At 40.7% G+C, this 16459-nt stretch overlaps 1 protein-coding gene across 1 annotated transcript in view; it reads right to left on the reverse strand.

Moving 5' to 3' along the window:
• The window catches only part of BACH2 (BTB domain and CNC homolog 2), a 331038-nt gene that overhangs the window by 13673 nt on the left and 300906 nt on the right, over nt 1-16459 (reverse strand). The window contains exon 5 of the mRNA XM_040350098.1: nt 5422-6954. Within this exon, the coding sequence (XP_040206032.1) occupies nt 5422-6954 (1533 nt within the window). The remainder of the gene's footprint in view (nt 1-5421; nt 6955-16459) is intronic.

The following is a 16459-nucleotide window of genomic DNA, read 5'->3' on the forward strand; positions in this document are numbered from 1 at the left end:
GCAAATATAACCCAAAACACTACATTTTATTTAGTCTGTGTAAAGTTATAGAGTCTATGGTAACTATGGTATATATATATATATATGTAGCGCCCCCTTACTTTCAGTATGGGCACTACGCTAAAGTTAACAGGGAATAGGAGAGTTACTTTGCTCCTATTCACAATTTATTCAAATTGGGACCTCTGTCATTCCAGAAATGTCCACTGGGTCATTTCTGTTCCTCAGGGATGTGATACCATCCCTGGCCAGCAGTTGGCACCAGAGGGGTTCTGGCAGAGCAACTTTCCCCAGCAGCCAATTAGAGGAGTTTTCCCTCGCGGGGCATGCTGGGGAGGGGTATATCTGTGACAGGTGTCATGTGCTAAAAACTTATTTGTGGGGTCGCAAATTGGTACTACTAAGAGCAGGACTGCTCTGTTCATATCCAGGCCTGATACCGCAAGGTTCCTTTCTCTCTTCATCAACCTTTCCTATTTGATGTTGATGTTGGCTGTGTTGGCCTGGAAATAAAGCATTGGAAAACCTTTATTCACTGTCTGGACCTTCGCTCACTACTTTACAATTGCACCCCTGGGCCACATCAAGGTAACTTAATATGCCGATCCCAACAACAAATCAGCGGCTCCTTTGGGGGGTAGCGCTACATATATATATATATATATATATATATATTGGGAACCCGGATTTTGAGGACCCGGTATCGGCCGGCCGTTGTAGCCCCACTCTTCCCCTACAAGTGTGCAAAGTTTGTTGTCCGGGAGACCTACGGCAGGGGAGCACCGATTTTTCAAAGCCGGGCACCCCTTCCATAGACTCTCATGTTAAACGTCAGTCTAGTCATGGACACAGTGAGGCATGCACATGGACACAGTGAGGCAAAGTGAGGCACAGTGAGAAATGCAGATGGACACCCTAGGCTTATACTCGAGTCAATACGTTTTCTCATTTTTTTGTGGTAAAATTAAGTGCCTCCGCTTATATTTGGGTCGGCTTATACTCGAGTATATACGGTACCCCTTTGTGGAAAGTAGACAGACCAAGGAATTTAAGTAAGAGGCATGGGGAGTTTTTTTAAGTTGCAATTTTTTTATCACAAAGCTGTCTTTTTAACAAGCTTTTTCTCACACACAGCATAGGCATACTTATAATTACACCCCAAAACACATTGTGCTATGTCTCCTGAGTCACAATGTGTTTAAGAGAAAAAGCTTGTTAAAAAGACAGCTTTGTGATAAAAAATTGCAACTTAAAAAAACTCACCATGCCTCTTACTTAAATTCCTTGGTCTGTCTACTTTCCACAAAGGGGTACCGTATATACTCGAGTATAAGCCGACCCAAATATAGAGACTTTTTTACAGCCCAGATGCATAGAGGGGCTCAAAATCCAAGGGCCACTTTTGGGCTTTCAAGAGGCATGAATTATGCATCTAATTTCCTGACTACCGGACACATTTTTGAAGGCCCTGGAGCACTGGGACAGTTCCAAAAAGCAAACACTCCAAGGTACTTTCTGAAAGACATGGTAAGTCTTTTGAAGACTTAATTTTTTTGGAAAATGCAGATAGAAAATATTTTTTTTTTTACACAAAGTTGTCAATTTAATAAGGTATTTCTCACACAGCATGGATATGCTTATGAATACAGCCCAAAACACATTCTGTTACACTCCACCATACATTCACTAACAGTGTAGTGAGGTATAATAGTGATTGAAGCAGTCCTTTATGCATGCAGAGGACAAGTTTTGAGGGACAGTGGGAGCAATAATGTGTGTCATGGCTTATTCCATCTTCGGTGCATACACAGCATTTTTTTGGGGGGGGGGGGGCTTTGGCCAGTTTCAGGCGGGAGAAGACCAGGAAAGTGTCCCACATGCAGCCTGATGACTGCATTAGATTAAGGCTTTTCAGGTGAAGGCCTTTGCTTGTAAATGAAGGCTGTTACAATTTGATAGTTTAGGAAGGAGCCAGATCTTCCTGTTGACTTAAAGATGATGTATAAATTGTATATGGCCAATTGAAATAATTAGATGGACACTTTTTTTATACCAGTAAATAGATCTTCCGGTTATCAGGTAGGACATCTGGTTGGAAAGCTACAGATTTTATCCATGTATGCAAAGAGGTTTTTGTACCAGCTTGACTGTCTCTGAATTTCTGCTGAGATGTCTCATGGATGAATGAAAAGACATCCCCTTTTCCTACATTATATTGACAAAAGTTCCTTATTGCGCAAACTTGCAGACTCCCCGCTCTTCAGCTTTGCGGTGACCAGTTTTTGCAAAAAGCCCTCGCAATTATACCACAAGCTACGTTTGCTGCAGAAAAAGGTGTCTGAATAGTGGCACACTGGAATAGAAATTTTCCACAAAAGGTGGTATCCTTTTTGGAATACAGGTTATATAATGTCCCAAACTATCTTTTTGCTGCTACCCAAATAAAATGGGCATCCAGGGCTATCTCTCCCTTTGCAAATGCAGAAGTCATATGTGTACCCTGTGGCCCTCTCACAAAGCTTATATAACTTCACCCTATATACTCGTTTACCGGGATGATATTGTTTGATGCTCAGTCTGCTTGTGAAAAGTATGAGGGATTCATCAATGCAGATATTTTTGTGGGTTCATCCTTTTTAAGAGATTCCCTAGGGCATAAAGGTGGAGAAAATGCTGGTACAGTGTAATGTTTTAGTGGCACAACCTGCATTGAAGGGTATTTTTTTATATTAGTCCGATAGACCACAAGCCCAAACCAGGACTGGGCTGGAATAAAATTGATGGGTTAGTCTGCCATTGGGATCATACTGGCTCTAAGTGCATATGTCTACTGCTGCATTCGTGATTGCACCAGTCATTGTAGAAAGTCTATATATTTTTTTTAACAGAAAAGTTTTTATTAACAAATCAGCATTACAATATATTTAGCAGTCGGCATTCAAGCATTTGTAGTTACAGTGTCAGTCTGATTGATCCATTTTCAGATATTAGCATCTTACACATCCATGATACCTTCATTCCTAACATCTCTCAACCTGTGAAATCCAAAGCTTATTCCCGTCCAAGTTCCGCCCTCAAATTCAGTAGGGTGTTTAATCACTTTCCCCAAGAGTGGGGAAAGCTGTCAGGTACATAACAAGTTTGTTAAAAGTAGTCTCTATTTGGTATGATTGGGTGGTGCCCAGTGTGCGGGGGGGGGATAAATAGCCCCCAACCGAACAGGGGGGAATCCATCACCTGGCCCCCCTCCTCTCCGGCCCCCACCCACGCGCATTCCACCCATGCCGACCACACCATGTTGAATTTAGCCGGGCACTGCCTACTCTGGTAAGTGAGTTTATACAGGGGTAACACTGAATCCACCGCCTTTTTCCAGGAGTTGAGGGTGGGGGGTTTGGCCAACTTCCAGTGGAGCAATATCTCTCTCCTGGCATAAAACAGCGAGAATTCAGAGCTTAGTGCATCTGTCCCCCTCCACCTTGCCCAGGTAGCTCAGCAAGACCACGATGGGTTACGATGGTTCCCTAGTTCCCCCCATTTCACTGAGCATCTCTGCTACTCCTTTCCAACATGCTCTGAGCCTGGGACAGGCCCAAACCATATGCCAGAATGTCCCCTCCTCGGTCTCGCATCTACGGCAGTTCGGGTCCAGATGTGGGTACACTCTGGCCATTCTGTGTGGGGTGAAGTAGGCCCTATGTATAAATTTGAGCTGGATGAACCTGTCTTTGGCTGCTATCATAGAGGGGATGTAGGTGGAAATGCAGTCTTCCCATTCATTCCTCTTCTGGGGCCCCTTTCTGGTGCTCTCTGCTCCTCCTGTTCTGGTGTCTGCCCCCATAGCAAGCTGCATTCTATGGGGACAGACATGTGGGCCCAATCCTGAGCCAGGCTGTGTGTGACTGTAGTGCGGCTTGACCCCACCCCCTGCTCTCTGGATTTGACTGACAGCAGCAGGAGCAAAGCCTGTGAGACCAGGAAGAGAGGCAGAGAAGATCTACAGCTGGGTACAGCACTGGATCGATACAGGAGTCAGGTATATGTTAGGGAGGGGGGACACACAGTGGAAGGTTTTTAACCTTAACATGCATTAAATGCATTATGCATTTAATACATTAAAGTGGTTGTAAACCTTATTCGTGGAATATGAGCAAAGCACATATACCAAAGCTCTAAGTGTGGTTTCCCTCTGGTGCTTTGTTCCTCTGTTACCAGCACATGGGATACATTTGTGTTGGGAGGAAGCATAGCTTGGAGCTTGTCTATTCAGAATAAAGTTCTTCTGCTGTGTGAAGGGGGGTGTGTTCCTTTCCTTCAATCAGTTCTCACACAGTGTAACTAAAGCCTCTCTACCCCTCCTCTGTGCTCCTGACAGATGAAGAAAAGTTTGAATCCTTCTCTGCCCTTTTATAGGGGTGTGGGGAAGAGAAGCCCGCAGATAAACAAGTAAAACCTATGTAGGAAGATTTGGTACATCTCTGTGTATCATCTGAGGCTGTCACAAGTATGAAGGGGATCAGACAAGGCAGAAATAAAAGAAGAAGGAATATATATATATATATATTACGTCACTCCCAATCCCTCTGGCAGTAGGCACAGCTCCGCAAGTGTTCCTATTATTCCCTTAATGAATGTGGCTCAGATATACAATTTCTAGTTAGGACACAAATACGTGGGGTATAATGTCAGTTGTTATAAAAAAAATATTTTCCTTTCTTTCTTTCTAAACTGCAGAGGAATGTCAGCATAAAAATACGTCACTGTTACAATTTACACAAGTCAGACAAGCCCAGTTTTAGCTCATGGTGCTTTTTTAAACAAATTATAAAAAAAGTCAAAAAATTACCTTTGGAAGTAATTTATAAATTAAAAAATGTCATCATGACCACAAGTAATTTATAAATTAAAAAATGTCATCATGACCACAAAATAAGTGTATGTTTATTTTGTAATAAAATGTACCTTTATATAAACTGGTGTGATTGTAGTTTGCCAATTTTATGGGCAACAGAAACTAGGCATGGTCTGACCAAATATTTTCTAAGAATTCAAATAATTAGCTGGTGAATATTTGTAGTCCTCTGTTTGTTCACTTGAAATTTGGCTTGGCAGTTTCTGTGTATGGGGGCGGCAAAGGCTGCTTTTCTTTTGGCTGCCACAGAGTATTGTGTCTGAACACTATAAAGGCAAAAACATTACTTTGCTGAAAAGCGGTCATTATTCCAAATGTATATTTTAGATTCCTTAGGCAATGAGAAAGCCACAGGTGTGCTTTGGACCTATTCTTTTTAATGTGTTTTATAACTTCTGTGACTTCTGAGAGTTTAATTCTATATTCTACATTTTCAATTATAACAGGAATAAACTTATTTAAAATGGACATAAAAAACAGGTAATACCAAACGTATGAAAAAGTCTTACCTCGGGCCCGCTGTCTTGTACAGGACATGACTCACTGTCTGCTTCTGAAAATGATCCAGATTCATCACTTGAGTTTGTTCCATATGACTGCTCACATTTTATCTGTGGTCTGACTTGGTTGTATAACGAGTCTACAATTGAACATGCTTCTTGATGGTCAGTGGGTGGAAAACGTGGGCCTTGTGAACAGGGAGATGATGAAAATTCACAGAGAGGGAGGCTGCAAGGAGATCCACCGCTTCCATCCTCTGCGTATGAATATGAGGAGCAGGAGCTTGATGTTCTTGTTCTGGTATCCAGAGGTGGGGAACGGGGACACACTTTAATTGGCACTGGGCAGCTAGTGTTTGGCCTCAGCCTTCCTGGCATTGGGTCCACTACCAGCCCGCTGTGGGGAAAGGTGTGAGAGCTGGGAAGAGATTGGCTTGCTCCAGCCCACAGACCCTTTGGCACATGCTCAGAAAACTCTTTATCCAAGCAGCTCATACCAGAATATGATTGCACCGGAGTGCTTATTTGGTCACAAGCACTTGAAGAGAAAATTACACTTCTCCTGTCCAATTCCATCTCATGTTTAGGGGTGAGATCTGAGCCAGAACCTTGAAGAGGGGATGACATGAGGAAGTTAGAAGAATCTTTGTGAGGTTCACTAGACAAATCATAGTTCCCAGTGAAAGGGATATATTCAGTTTTATGGTCATCCTGAGTCGTTTCCTTTTCCACAGGGCATGGCGGACTTCTGACAAAGCGCTGATGGGAAGTGCCAGGTGAGTCCATGAATTCTCCTCCTGTTGTTCCACTAAATAAAGTCCCTAGACTAGAAGGAGATGACACGCATTTTGGATCATCAATGTTAACTGGGTCGGGCTGTTTCCTGACTATCTCAATGTCCCCTTCTTTATCCCTGATGTCACTATCATCTCCAGACAAGCAAAGTGTAACACTCTCTTCTTCATTATCATCATCTTGAGGCTCACTTTTGATCTGGCCAATAGGAAGTCCTGATTTTAGGCCTATTTCCGAGTTATGTTCATTGTATGTGCTTGTAAAACCTGAGGTACTATGTGATGTATTGTAGACATTCTTAGTACAAGCCAGCTGGTATTTCTTATGTGGGTAGCGGATTACAGGATCCTTGTCTAAACTTTCTTTATAATCCCTTTGCATATTGGAATTAGGCAAAATGACTTCATTTCTGTCTGTGGCGTTCTCACCTGAACCAAAGTTAAAAGGCTCATGGTGCATTCTTTCCTTGGGGCAGGATATTTTTGAGGTTTCAGATTCCATGGTTTCCTCTTCACAATGAAAAGTCTCATTGTGCACACGCTGGCAAGAGGTGTCTTTCTTACACAGAAACAAGCCATCCTCATTGTTTAAAAGCTGCGTCTGAAGAAAGCGGAAGCAGGAGTCCTCCAGGTTGTGCATACGCAGGAATTCCGCACATTGGATGACCTCTTGGATGTTTTCTTTGCTCAGTAATAGCTTCGCAGTGTAGGCAAACTGCAACAATGGACCAAATCCTCTAGCAGTGACCTGAAAAATAAAAAAATAAAAAATGAGAGAAAAAAAATAGGGAAAATGCCAACGTTACCATCAGCACTGCAATTGTTTAAAGTCTCTGAAGTGTAGTGAAATAACCTGACAGTTACAATGTCCATACATAAACACAGTAAAGTAGCAGTTAATCTCCCATCAAGTCAGCAGCAACTCTATGTTTAATAATTAATTTTGCTTGCTTCTACACATCATACTACAGCTGCAATAGAAAAATAGACACAATGCAGGCTGGACAGCTTTAAATTGCAACCTGATAAGTGATTAAAAACATGCTAACTAAGCATCCACACACTTTACGTCATAGGTGGAATTTTGTGATGTTCATATGCAGAAGATAACTTGTTTAGAACTAAAATAGATCTGACAGAAAGAATTAACTCAACAGGAAACTGTAATCCATAGTTTGGTTCTCAATCTAAACAGGTTTTTTCCTACTGAAATTTTTTTCTGGGATCGTACATTTTCCTGATAACTGATGAGTAGGAAAGCATATATTGAAGCATGAACTAATACACAACCCTCTCACCAGAGGAAATATGGCTACTTAAGATTTATGGGCAATTGCAGAATAGTCTATACTGTGATGTATGTTAGGTACAAGTTAAAAAAAAGAAAAACAGTGATTTTGGCATCTCTGCACTGCTTTGGTTGCAGGAAGTGGGTCCTTTTGGCACTGGTGCCAATACAAACACGCTCAACACTTTCAGTAAGGAGAAAAGAAGTATGGATGACAAGGAGTTAACAATGTTGGGAGTTAAAAATTGTAGTTAAGATATCAAGTTTTAAGGTTAAAGTTGAGTTTTTTTTGTTTTGTTTTATTTGAGCGGAGCTGTTAGGTTAACATTATATTGCACTAAGGCAGGGGTCTTCAAACTATGGCCCGCAGTTGTTCAGGAACTACAATTCCCATCATGCCTAGTCATGTCTGTGAATGTCAGAGTTTTACAATGCCTCATGGGACTCGTAGCTCCAAAACAGCTGGAAGGCTGCACTAAGGAATGAAATATTAGATTCAAGTAAGTTTTCAGGGTTAAGTTAAAGGAAAATTACAACATTCCCCAGCACACTCTCCAGCTTTTTGAAACTGTTTTAACATTAACAGGGTTAGCTTAAATCCAAATTTTTTTTAATGAAGACTTCTACCCGATAAAGTAGATGCCAAGTCATCTGTGCCCAGTCTTTCCACAGATGAGTAGCAATCCTCTTGCATTCTTTTGCTAGGCTAAAAACCGTTACACAGGGAAATTTGTGTCACCACATCCCCACTGCTGTGATTGAAGAGCTGCATGATTCTGGCTAAAATAAGAATCAGGATTTTTTTTCTTAAAATAAAGATCACGATTTGTTCACAATTCTCACGGCATTACATAATCTTTCACATGATACAAAAAAAATTGGGCTAACGTTACTGTTTAGTTTTTTTTTAAATTCATTACTGTGTATTTTTTCCAAAAATATTGCTTTTGAAAGACTGCTACGCAAATACAGTGTGAAATAAAATATTGCAACAAGCGCCATTTGTTTTTCTAGGGCCTCTGCTAAAAATATATATATAATGTTTGGGGGTTCTAAGTAATTTTCTAGCAAAAATACTGATTTTAACTTGTAAGCAACAAGTGTCAGAAAAAGGTTTAGTCTTTAAGTGGTTAAACTGACCTCATCTAGAGACCAAAGATCATTCCTTGGATCCGAAAAAGAACGAAATGTTACAATGTTTCTCTTTATCTTGCCTGAGCGATGTTGTGATAAATTTGGCAGGCTGCCTGTTTTATTTTATGACAGCTGTCAGCTTGAACAGAGAACTCTCTGCACTGAATCAAGGAAATGCTGTTAAGATTGTGAGGGGGGAGTAGAATCCTGATCTTGATTCTTTAATGATTAATTATGCAGCTCTATGTGATTGCCATGTGATTTGTTTCTCTCATGTATGAGAGCAGAGGGAGTGTGTCCGATTACAGCTTCATATCGCTCCCAGGATTGGCTGCTCCAAACCACAGCATGATTGGGCATGCTGAAGTCATGTGGTGCCTTGCCTGATTTTTGACTCGATAGAACTTGGGGCGTTATCCATGAGATCAGCAGTGACAGAGGAATCCTTGTACGCACCGGCGCCGAGTAGACGACATGCACACATCGATTGGGAAGAGCATGCTCTGCCTGTGAGGTGCATGCAGTGAGGACTGATCTGCGAGGTGCGAGACTCGGCCTTGTGATGCTGCCTGGCGATGGGCAGTGTAGATGTGGGCGGGAAGTCTTGTGACATCATGACTCTGCCCACCGATTGCCGGCAAAGAGACCCACCCACCGATTCCAGAGTTTTGTAGGGCTCCTACAGCTAAAGGGGATTACAGAGGAAAGGTAAGGGTACATGCAGAAGTCTTATATATGTGGACAGATTAATATTGTGCCATTCGTTTATACTGGGTGAGCAGTGGGTTTACATCCACTTTAAGATCCCTGGCAAACTTTTTCTTAGCTATATCATGTCAGGAAGATTTCACTTCCTATCATAGAGACAAAGGAGGAAGTAAAAAGCATGTAAATACCCTTTAGATAGTTGTTGACAGAACAGGTTTCCCACATTGGAAAATTGTCTCGCCTCATATTGCTGTCAGTTTTGTATTTATTTTAGATTTCTTTTAATATATTGCATTCTTTTTATATGTCCATTAATGGGTGGGTAGTACAATGTCTAAACAATTCAAAAGCGCAGTCTCCACCCCTGTATAACAAATGATAGCAAAAAGAGAAAATGGTAGAAATAAAGTCATGCCCATACAAGCTTACAATTTAGATGAAAGGAAGAGCCAAGAGAAATGCTTTATATAAGGTAAAAGTGTGCTTTATCGGGCGGTAGAGGATGAAGCTGTGACTAATTTAGCTCACAATATAAACTTTATTGAAGAGATACATTTTAAAATTATGCTTGAACTTTTCACTGACTCTTGTAAACTGAATGGTATGTGTAAGTAAATTTTAAAGAAGGTGAGAGGCTTGTGAACAGTCCAGCATGAATAAGTGTAAGGAAGAGAAGAAGGTCCTGGGCAGAGCAGAGGTTAGGACTGGGATGGTATTTGGAAATTGGTAAGGGAAGGTAAGGTGGGGGTCAGACTGGCCTGGCCGCTGCCTGGAAGTTCTGGAACAATGCCCTGCAAACCACATGGTGAGTGTTTCCCCTCCCAGCAAGTAGCAGTGCTTAGCACTGTGTAAAATAACAGGCTCCCCAGGCCAGTTCTCTGCCCTGTGCACTCCCTCACTCCCATTTGCTTCTCTATTACCACTACATTTTATTAGATTGAGCCTAGGTTCATACTGCTGTGGGATTAATATTGTGCGAGTTCAGCTGAACTCAGACGATTTCATATCCGCATCTCAGTCCGACTGCACAGTTGTCTATTGAAATCGCACCTGAAATTGCCAAAAGTAATATAGAAACTACTTTTGGGAATTGATGAACCCATTCAATTTTAGTCAACTAAAATGTACTGGAGATTTTAGTTGACTAAAATTTAGGAGATTTTAGTCAACTAGATTTTAGGCGACTAAAATGCAACTAAAACTAAAATGGCATTTTAATCAAAAGATTCTATGATTAAAACGAAATTGAAATTTGATGCAAAAATGAACACTGCTTGAAATATAGGGAGAAAGTTATAGAGAGAGAAAACTATACTTGAGTTTCTGAAGTAGTAATTCTGATCAGACTAGGGGTATCTTCTGGCTGAGAATCATCCTCATTCAGGTTGAATCTTGAACTTGCCAGGCTGATTCATTAATTTCTATTAGCAACATATCCAGTGTATAAATCATCAAAATAACAAGGCTACACATGCTTGTATAAAAGCACTGTGCGGTAGAAAGGATTGGCAGTGCTCTGCAGTAAAGTGGTTAATTACACTTTCTGAAAGGCATGAGGAGGGGATTTTCCTGTTCTAGCACATACATACATAGTATAAACAAACTTGTAACTGATTCATAACATTCCATAGTAAAGCAATTTCATCAGACGGTTTAAACTGAACTATTAGAGAGAACAAAGGAAGTATTCATTGTTTTGTATCCTAATCGCTCCACCTTCATTCTATAGTGCACAGTCATTTGTCCCTGCTGGTGCTGACTATACATACAAAGAGTCGCTTAATGTTTAGTTATTGAACTGTTTTCTCAACAACTTAAAACACAGCAATGGGTCAGTCAGTGGCTGAACTTTGTAGACTAGACGCCTATAACTTGTAGGCTATACATAGACATGATGACAGCTGATTCCTTCATCGTACAGCTTGCTTAGAAAGACACAGCACTGGCCTTTGCTACCAAAAAATATTAAATGCACATGTGATGGCAGCAGTTGACAACTAAGGCCAAAAATGTTTCCAAATAGAGAAAATGTTTATTGCGAATAACGTATATTGTAAAAAGCAAAAAAACAACACTAAGTACTAAACTCCCTGGGGGCTTCCCTTGGTTCACTCCTGGGGAACATCTCTCCTTTTTATGCTCATGGGCAGGTGATAGGGAGGTAAGATGTGGGAGGGTTGTACAGGACCAGGGCCTGGTTTCCCTTGACTGGCTCCGAGAACACTATGGTCGCTTTCCGTTGGATTATTGGCATTATAGACAGCTTCACCAATTCCCCCGAAGCTTGCCACACGCCATTAGTTCCCTGATGCCATTTGAGAAATTTTGCATGTCGGCTTCCCCGAGTTTACATATGTGGAGAGACTCTTGCAGCATGCGTTCACAGAGACCCAACTGGACCATCTGTACTGGCTTACCCATGCCAGTTCTGTGGACACAAAGATGCATAAAAACAATTTTAAGTTACTTACCTGTTGGTATAGGATTCCTGCTAAACTAGTCAGGATATGTGCAGCATTTTCTGATACTTGTTGGAGGGGGTTTGGGCTTCGGGGCACTTATCTACATATTTGGTGGGAATGCCCCAAGCTACAAATCATATTGGCAGGATATTAGAGCCCAAATCAAGATGATACTGGACATCGAGATGCCTGACTCCCCATTAGAATTTCTACTTCAGGTGTTTGATGCCTGTTCATTGGAAGATGGCCCATAGGCAAGCAGAATGGACCAGCCTGGTTAATAACATCATGGGGCACTTGGATACATTATACCACCACTGTTTCGCCGAGCTCCCAGCTTAATGCCTCTGGGCCCACCCCACACCCAACGTAATTGACACCTTAATTATCTCTGGCCCTTCTGGTTTTTGAGGGTTATTAGATGTTTCAACTGAAGCTCCCTGTGGATGCTAGTCCAACACACAGGGGTTGCCCACATAATGTTCCTCTTGGAATCATACGTTACCTGGTTCAACCTGTTAAGGATTAGAGTGGGCTTACACTAAATGCTCTTTAACAACTTGCTGACCAGAAACAGTATATATATTGCAGCAGGTCGGCTCTCCTCCACAAACCGACGTACCCGTACGTCGGCCCATGCATGTTAAACTGCGGGCATGCATGCGCCTGCTGCATGTCGCGGGAGAGCATCTGCGGGTCCCGTGGACTCGATGTCTGCTGGCCACCTGCGATCGCGGTGAGGAGAGGCAGAACAGGGACCTGCCTATGTAAACAAGCCGGATACCCATTCTGTCAGGAAACAACTCAAGCAGATTCCTAGGGGGGCAGGGGGGGGGAGAAGCCAGTAGCGCTGGTGGGGGACCCAAGAAACAGGGGATGGGGCTGCTCTGTGTAAAACTATTGCACAGAGCTGGCAAGTATAAAGTGTGTTATTTTAATGAAATATAAAACAAAGCTTCACAATCACTTTAAAGAGTTTCTGTGCCCACACTATAGACATTAAAGTTTTTACCTAATTTTAAAACACAATTGACTCCATAAAAAAAAAAAAAAAAAAAAAATATATATATATATACACATACATATATATACATATATATATATAGCCTGACTAAAGACCAGATCTCTGCACTCTGTGTGAGCACAGCAGTTTGGGTCTCTAGTATCCTTCTGCCACCACAGGGCAGCATAATATAACTTAAAAACCCTTTTATCATATTAAAAAGAAACTAACATACTGTATATAATTTACCTGTTATACAGCCTGATTGCATAACAAAAATATAAAAGCTTAAATCAGGCTTTAACAATCAGTAAAAAGAGCTTTAACACAAACCTTCACTGACCTCAGGAGTTACATATATCATGAAATAATTACCGTATTTATCGGCGTATAACACGCACAGGCGTATATAACACGCACCCTAACTTTAAGAGGGAAGTTTCAGGAAAAAAAAAAATTCCACAGCCCCCTGCGTATAACACGCAGGCACAGTTTACCCTCTATTTTTAGGGTAAAAAAGTGAGTGTTATACGCCAATAAATACAGGTAATTCTCAAAGAACACAACAGAGACTCTGAAGTTGGGTTTCCAATAGCTTAAAAGGCACTTGAGGATGGGCTGCCAACCTGGTGCTGCTGCCATACAGAATAAGAGAAGAGCAGTTGTGATTGAGGGCTGATTCACACCAGATGCAGTTCATGCTTTAAGTCTGCATCAAAAGGCATGGATTCCAATGGCCTTAGTTCACCCCAGTGTAATGCATTCCCATGGAGTCAACAAAAGCAGAAGAGGTTGCATTTTTTCTGTGGAAAAAGCACTGAAAAGCATAAAAAATGCATAAAGAATGCACATGTGTAAAAAAATCCATAGTGCAGAAATTATGATGTGAACTGTACCTTAGGCCTTGTTCACATGGGTGGTGATGCCCGTACACTATGAATAGACTGCCTGTGCATCCTTACCTGGCAGGTGCAATGTGCAGGCAGCCTACCCAAGTCTAAGGATGCAGCAGTTGCATGGACACAGCAAGTCATTTCAATGTGACAAGTATGTGGGGTGAGCAGTCCTGAACGCAAACTGTGCTCACCTGCAACCACACATCTGTCGCTTTAGGACAAGCGCCTGTGTCCATGCAGCTACTGCGTCCTCATAAGCTTGAATGCATAAATGCAAAAACAAATTGCCCGCTCACGGTGTATGAACCTCAGCGCAGGCGTGGATGGGTTAGTGCCTCTGTTAATTTTATGAGTTTATGAATGAGGGCTCATTTTAAAGTGCTTTTTCCATTTGTTACAAATATATAAATACTTTAACCACTTGCTGACCGTTCTTTAGCAATTTAAATGCTAAAGGGCAGCAGCTGTGTACAGGAACACGTATATATACATGATCCTGCACTTCCATTAGCAGGGGGCACGCATGCGATGGTGATTTACAGCAGAAGCCGATTAGCGAGTCCAAGGGACTTAATGTCCTCCAGCCACCGCGATCACCAGTAAAACAGAGAACTGAGCTATGCCTATATAAACAAGGTATATCTTAGTTCTGACAGGGGGGAAGGAATGCATTCTGTGTCTCTGCAAAGTAGGTACTAGAATCAATTTCTTTCCCTAGTGAAAGCAGCACACGGTGTACACAAAAACACTGGCTAGGCACACAGTTAACCCTTTGATTGCCCTAGATGTTTAACCCCTTCCCAGCCAGTATAATTATTACAGTAATTATTAGTATTTTTAGCACTGTCACTGTATTTTTAGTGTCAGTGGTTCCCTTTAAAGTGTCAAGTGTCAGGTAGTGTCTGACTGCCGCAATATCGCAGTCTCGCTATAAGTCACTAGTAAAAAAAAAAGAATTCCATAAATATATCCCATTGTTTGTAGACGCTGTTTGTAAACCAATCAATATACGCTTATTGGGATTTTCTACCAAAAGCATGTAGCTGAATACATATTGGCCTAAATTTATGAAGACATTTTATTTTTTTATTTTTATTAGATGTGTTTTATAGCAGAAAGTAAAAACTTTTTTTTTCCAAAAATTATAGTGCAAAAAATAAATAAATGCAGTGGCGCAGTCACACGACAATGGTCAGTTAAAGTAACACAGTGCCATATCGCAAAAAATGGCCTGGTCATGAAAGTGGGTAAATCTTCTGGAGCTTAAGTGGTTAATATGCATTTTCTTGGCACAGGTTCACATGCATATCTGATGAGTGCTGTCCTACAATTGCAATTTCAATAAGTTAAAATGTCAATGAAGCTATGCTATGGCAATCAGCCACAACAGGAAAGGTTCTATGAAACATCACTATAATACTTTTTCAGTGAGCCCGCTGTTCTAATTTATTTGTACAAAAACAGAACTATGAACATCCATGTTATATAAGGATTGGGGTAACAAAGATTTGCGGCTGGTTCATTTTTCTACCAATTGTCGTAATGTGTCCATTAGTCTCAAAAAGCTTGATAACTGACCTTAAATCAGCTATCTTTCCAGCACAGGAAAATGCTATATTAATGTATCTGCAACATTTAACACATTATTGCATGGTGTCAAATGTTCCACACAAAGTTTTGAAAATAAAAGGCATGTCTATTTATATTTTGCAAGTTTCATTAAAATCTTCCCTTAATCTAATTTCCATAAATGTCTACTCATTGTTATGTTGCTCACATCTGTGTTTTTTAGATTTAACTCTAGCACAATTTCTGATTTGTTATGCACACGGTCCATTAAAGAGCTCCTGACGCCGCAGGAAATACTTTGAAACCTACTCTACATGCAAGCTAGTGATCATTAAAATTCAAACAGTGAGATTCAGCATTCACTTGCCATTGTTCTTTAACCTCAGTAGCCCCAAAGGAATTATATACTGAGGAGAACTACACCATCTGAATGAAGGCTGGCATACCTAATAAATGTGAGATAAATTCTGTGTGGCTATAAATTTCATTCTCAAGCTGCCTTCTCTTCCAGTGATTATTATAATAGCTTGGATTTTATAGCTGACTTGAAGTATGATAAATAACCTTGTCTGTATTTTGAGGGCAATAGAAATAGGGCTATGCTGATAGTTCCTCTGATTGCATCTTTACAATTGTTCATGTTAGTGGGATTTGAAGTGTGATAATGAAGCTGCTGTATTCTAGATTTTGAAACCTCACCAAGGCTAAACTCTGTTGGGTCATGTTTTTTCTTCCATAAAGTTTGGTATAACTCATCAAGCTGTTGTAGGCCATGTGCTTAACTTGTATGTTGTTAGAAATACAAATATTATATTATATTATATTGGAAAATATAAGGGCTATCAATTAAAATGGGAGCCCAAGACAGATCTGGAATTTGAAGGACTTCAAAGCAAGGCAAATTGATCTCCAAAAAGACAAGAACCTACAGATTATTATTATCTCAGTTAAAGCAATTCTATAATGAAAAAAATATAGTCGCACTAAACCAGAACCATAAACATGAATGCTACCACTAATGGAGCATATCGATAACATATGTTAAATCTGTGAACTAGTGACATATGTACCTAAATGTGAAACGTAAACATATTTGCTGTCGCAAATTGATTAATAAAAAGCTCATCATGTGCATATATGACCAATTAATGTAACATAATTTAAACAGTATATGTGCTTATTCCATATAGATA

The sequence above is a fragment of the Rana temporaria genome, chromosome 4 (assembly GCF_905171775.1).
Source record: "Rana temporaria chromosome 4, aRanTem1.1, whole genome shotgun sequence".
NCBI lineage: Eukaryota > Metazoa > Chordata > Amphibia > Anura > Ranidae > Rana > Rana temporaria.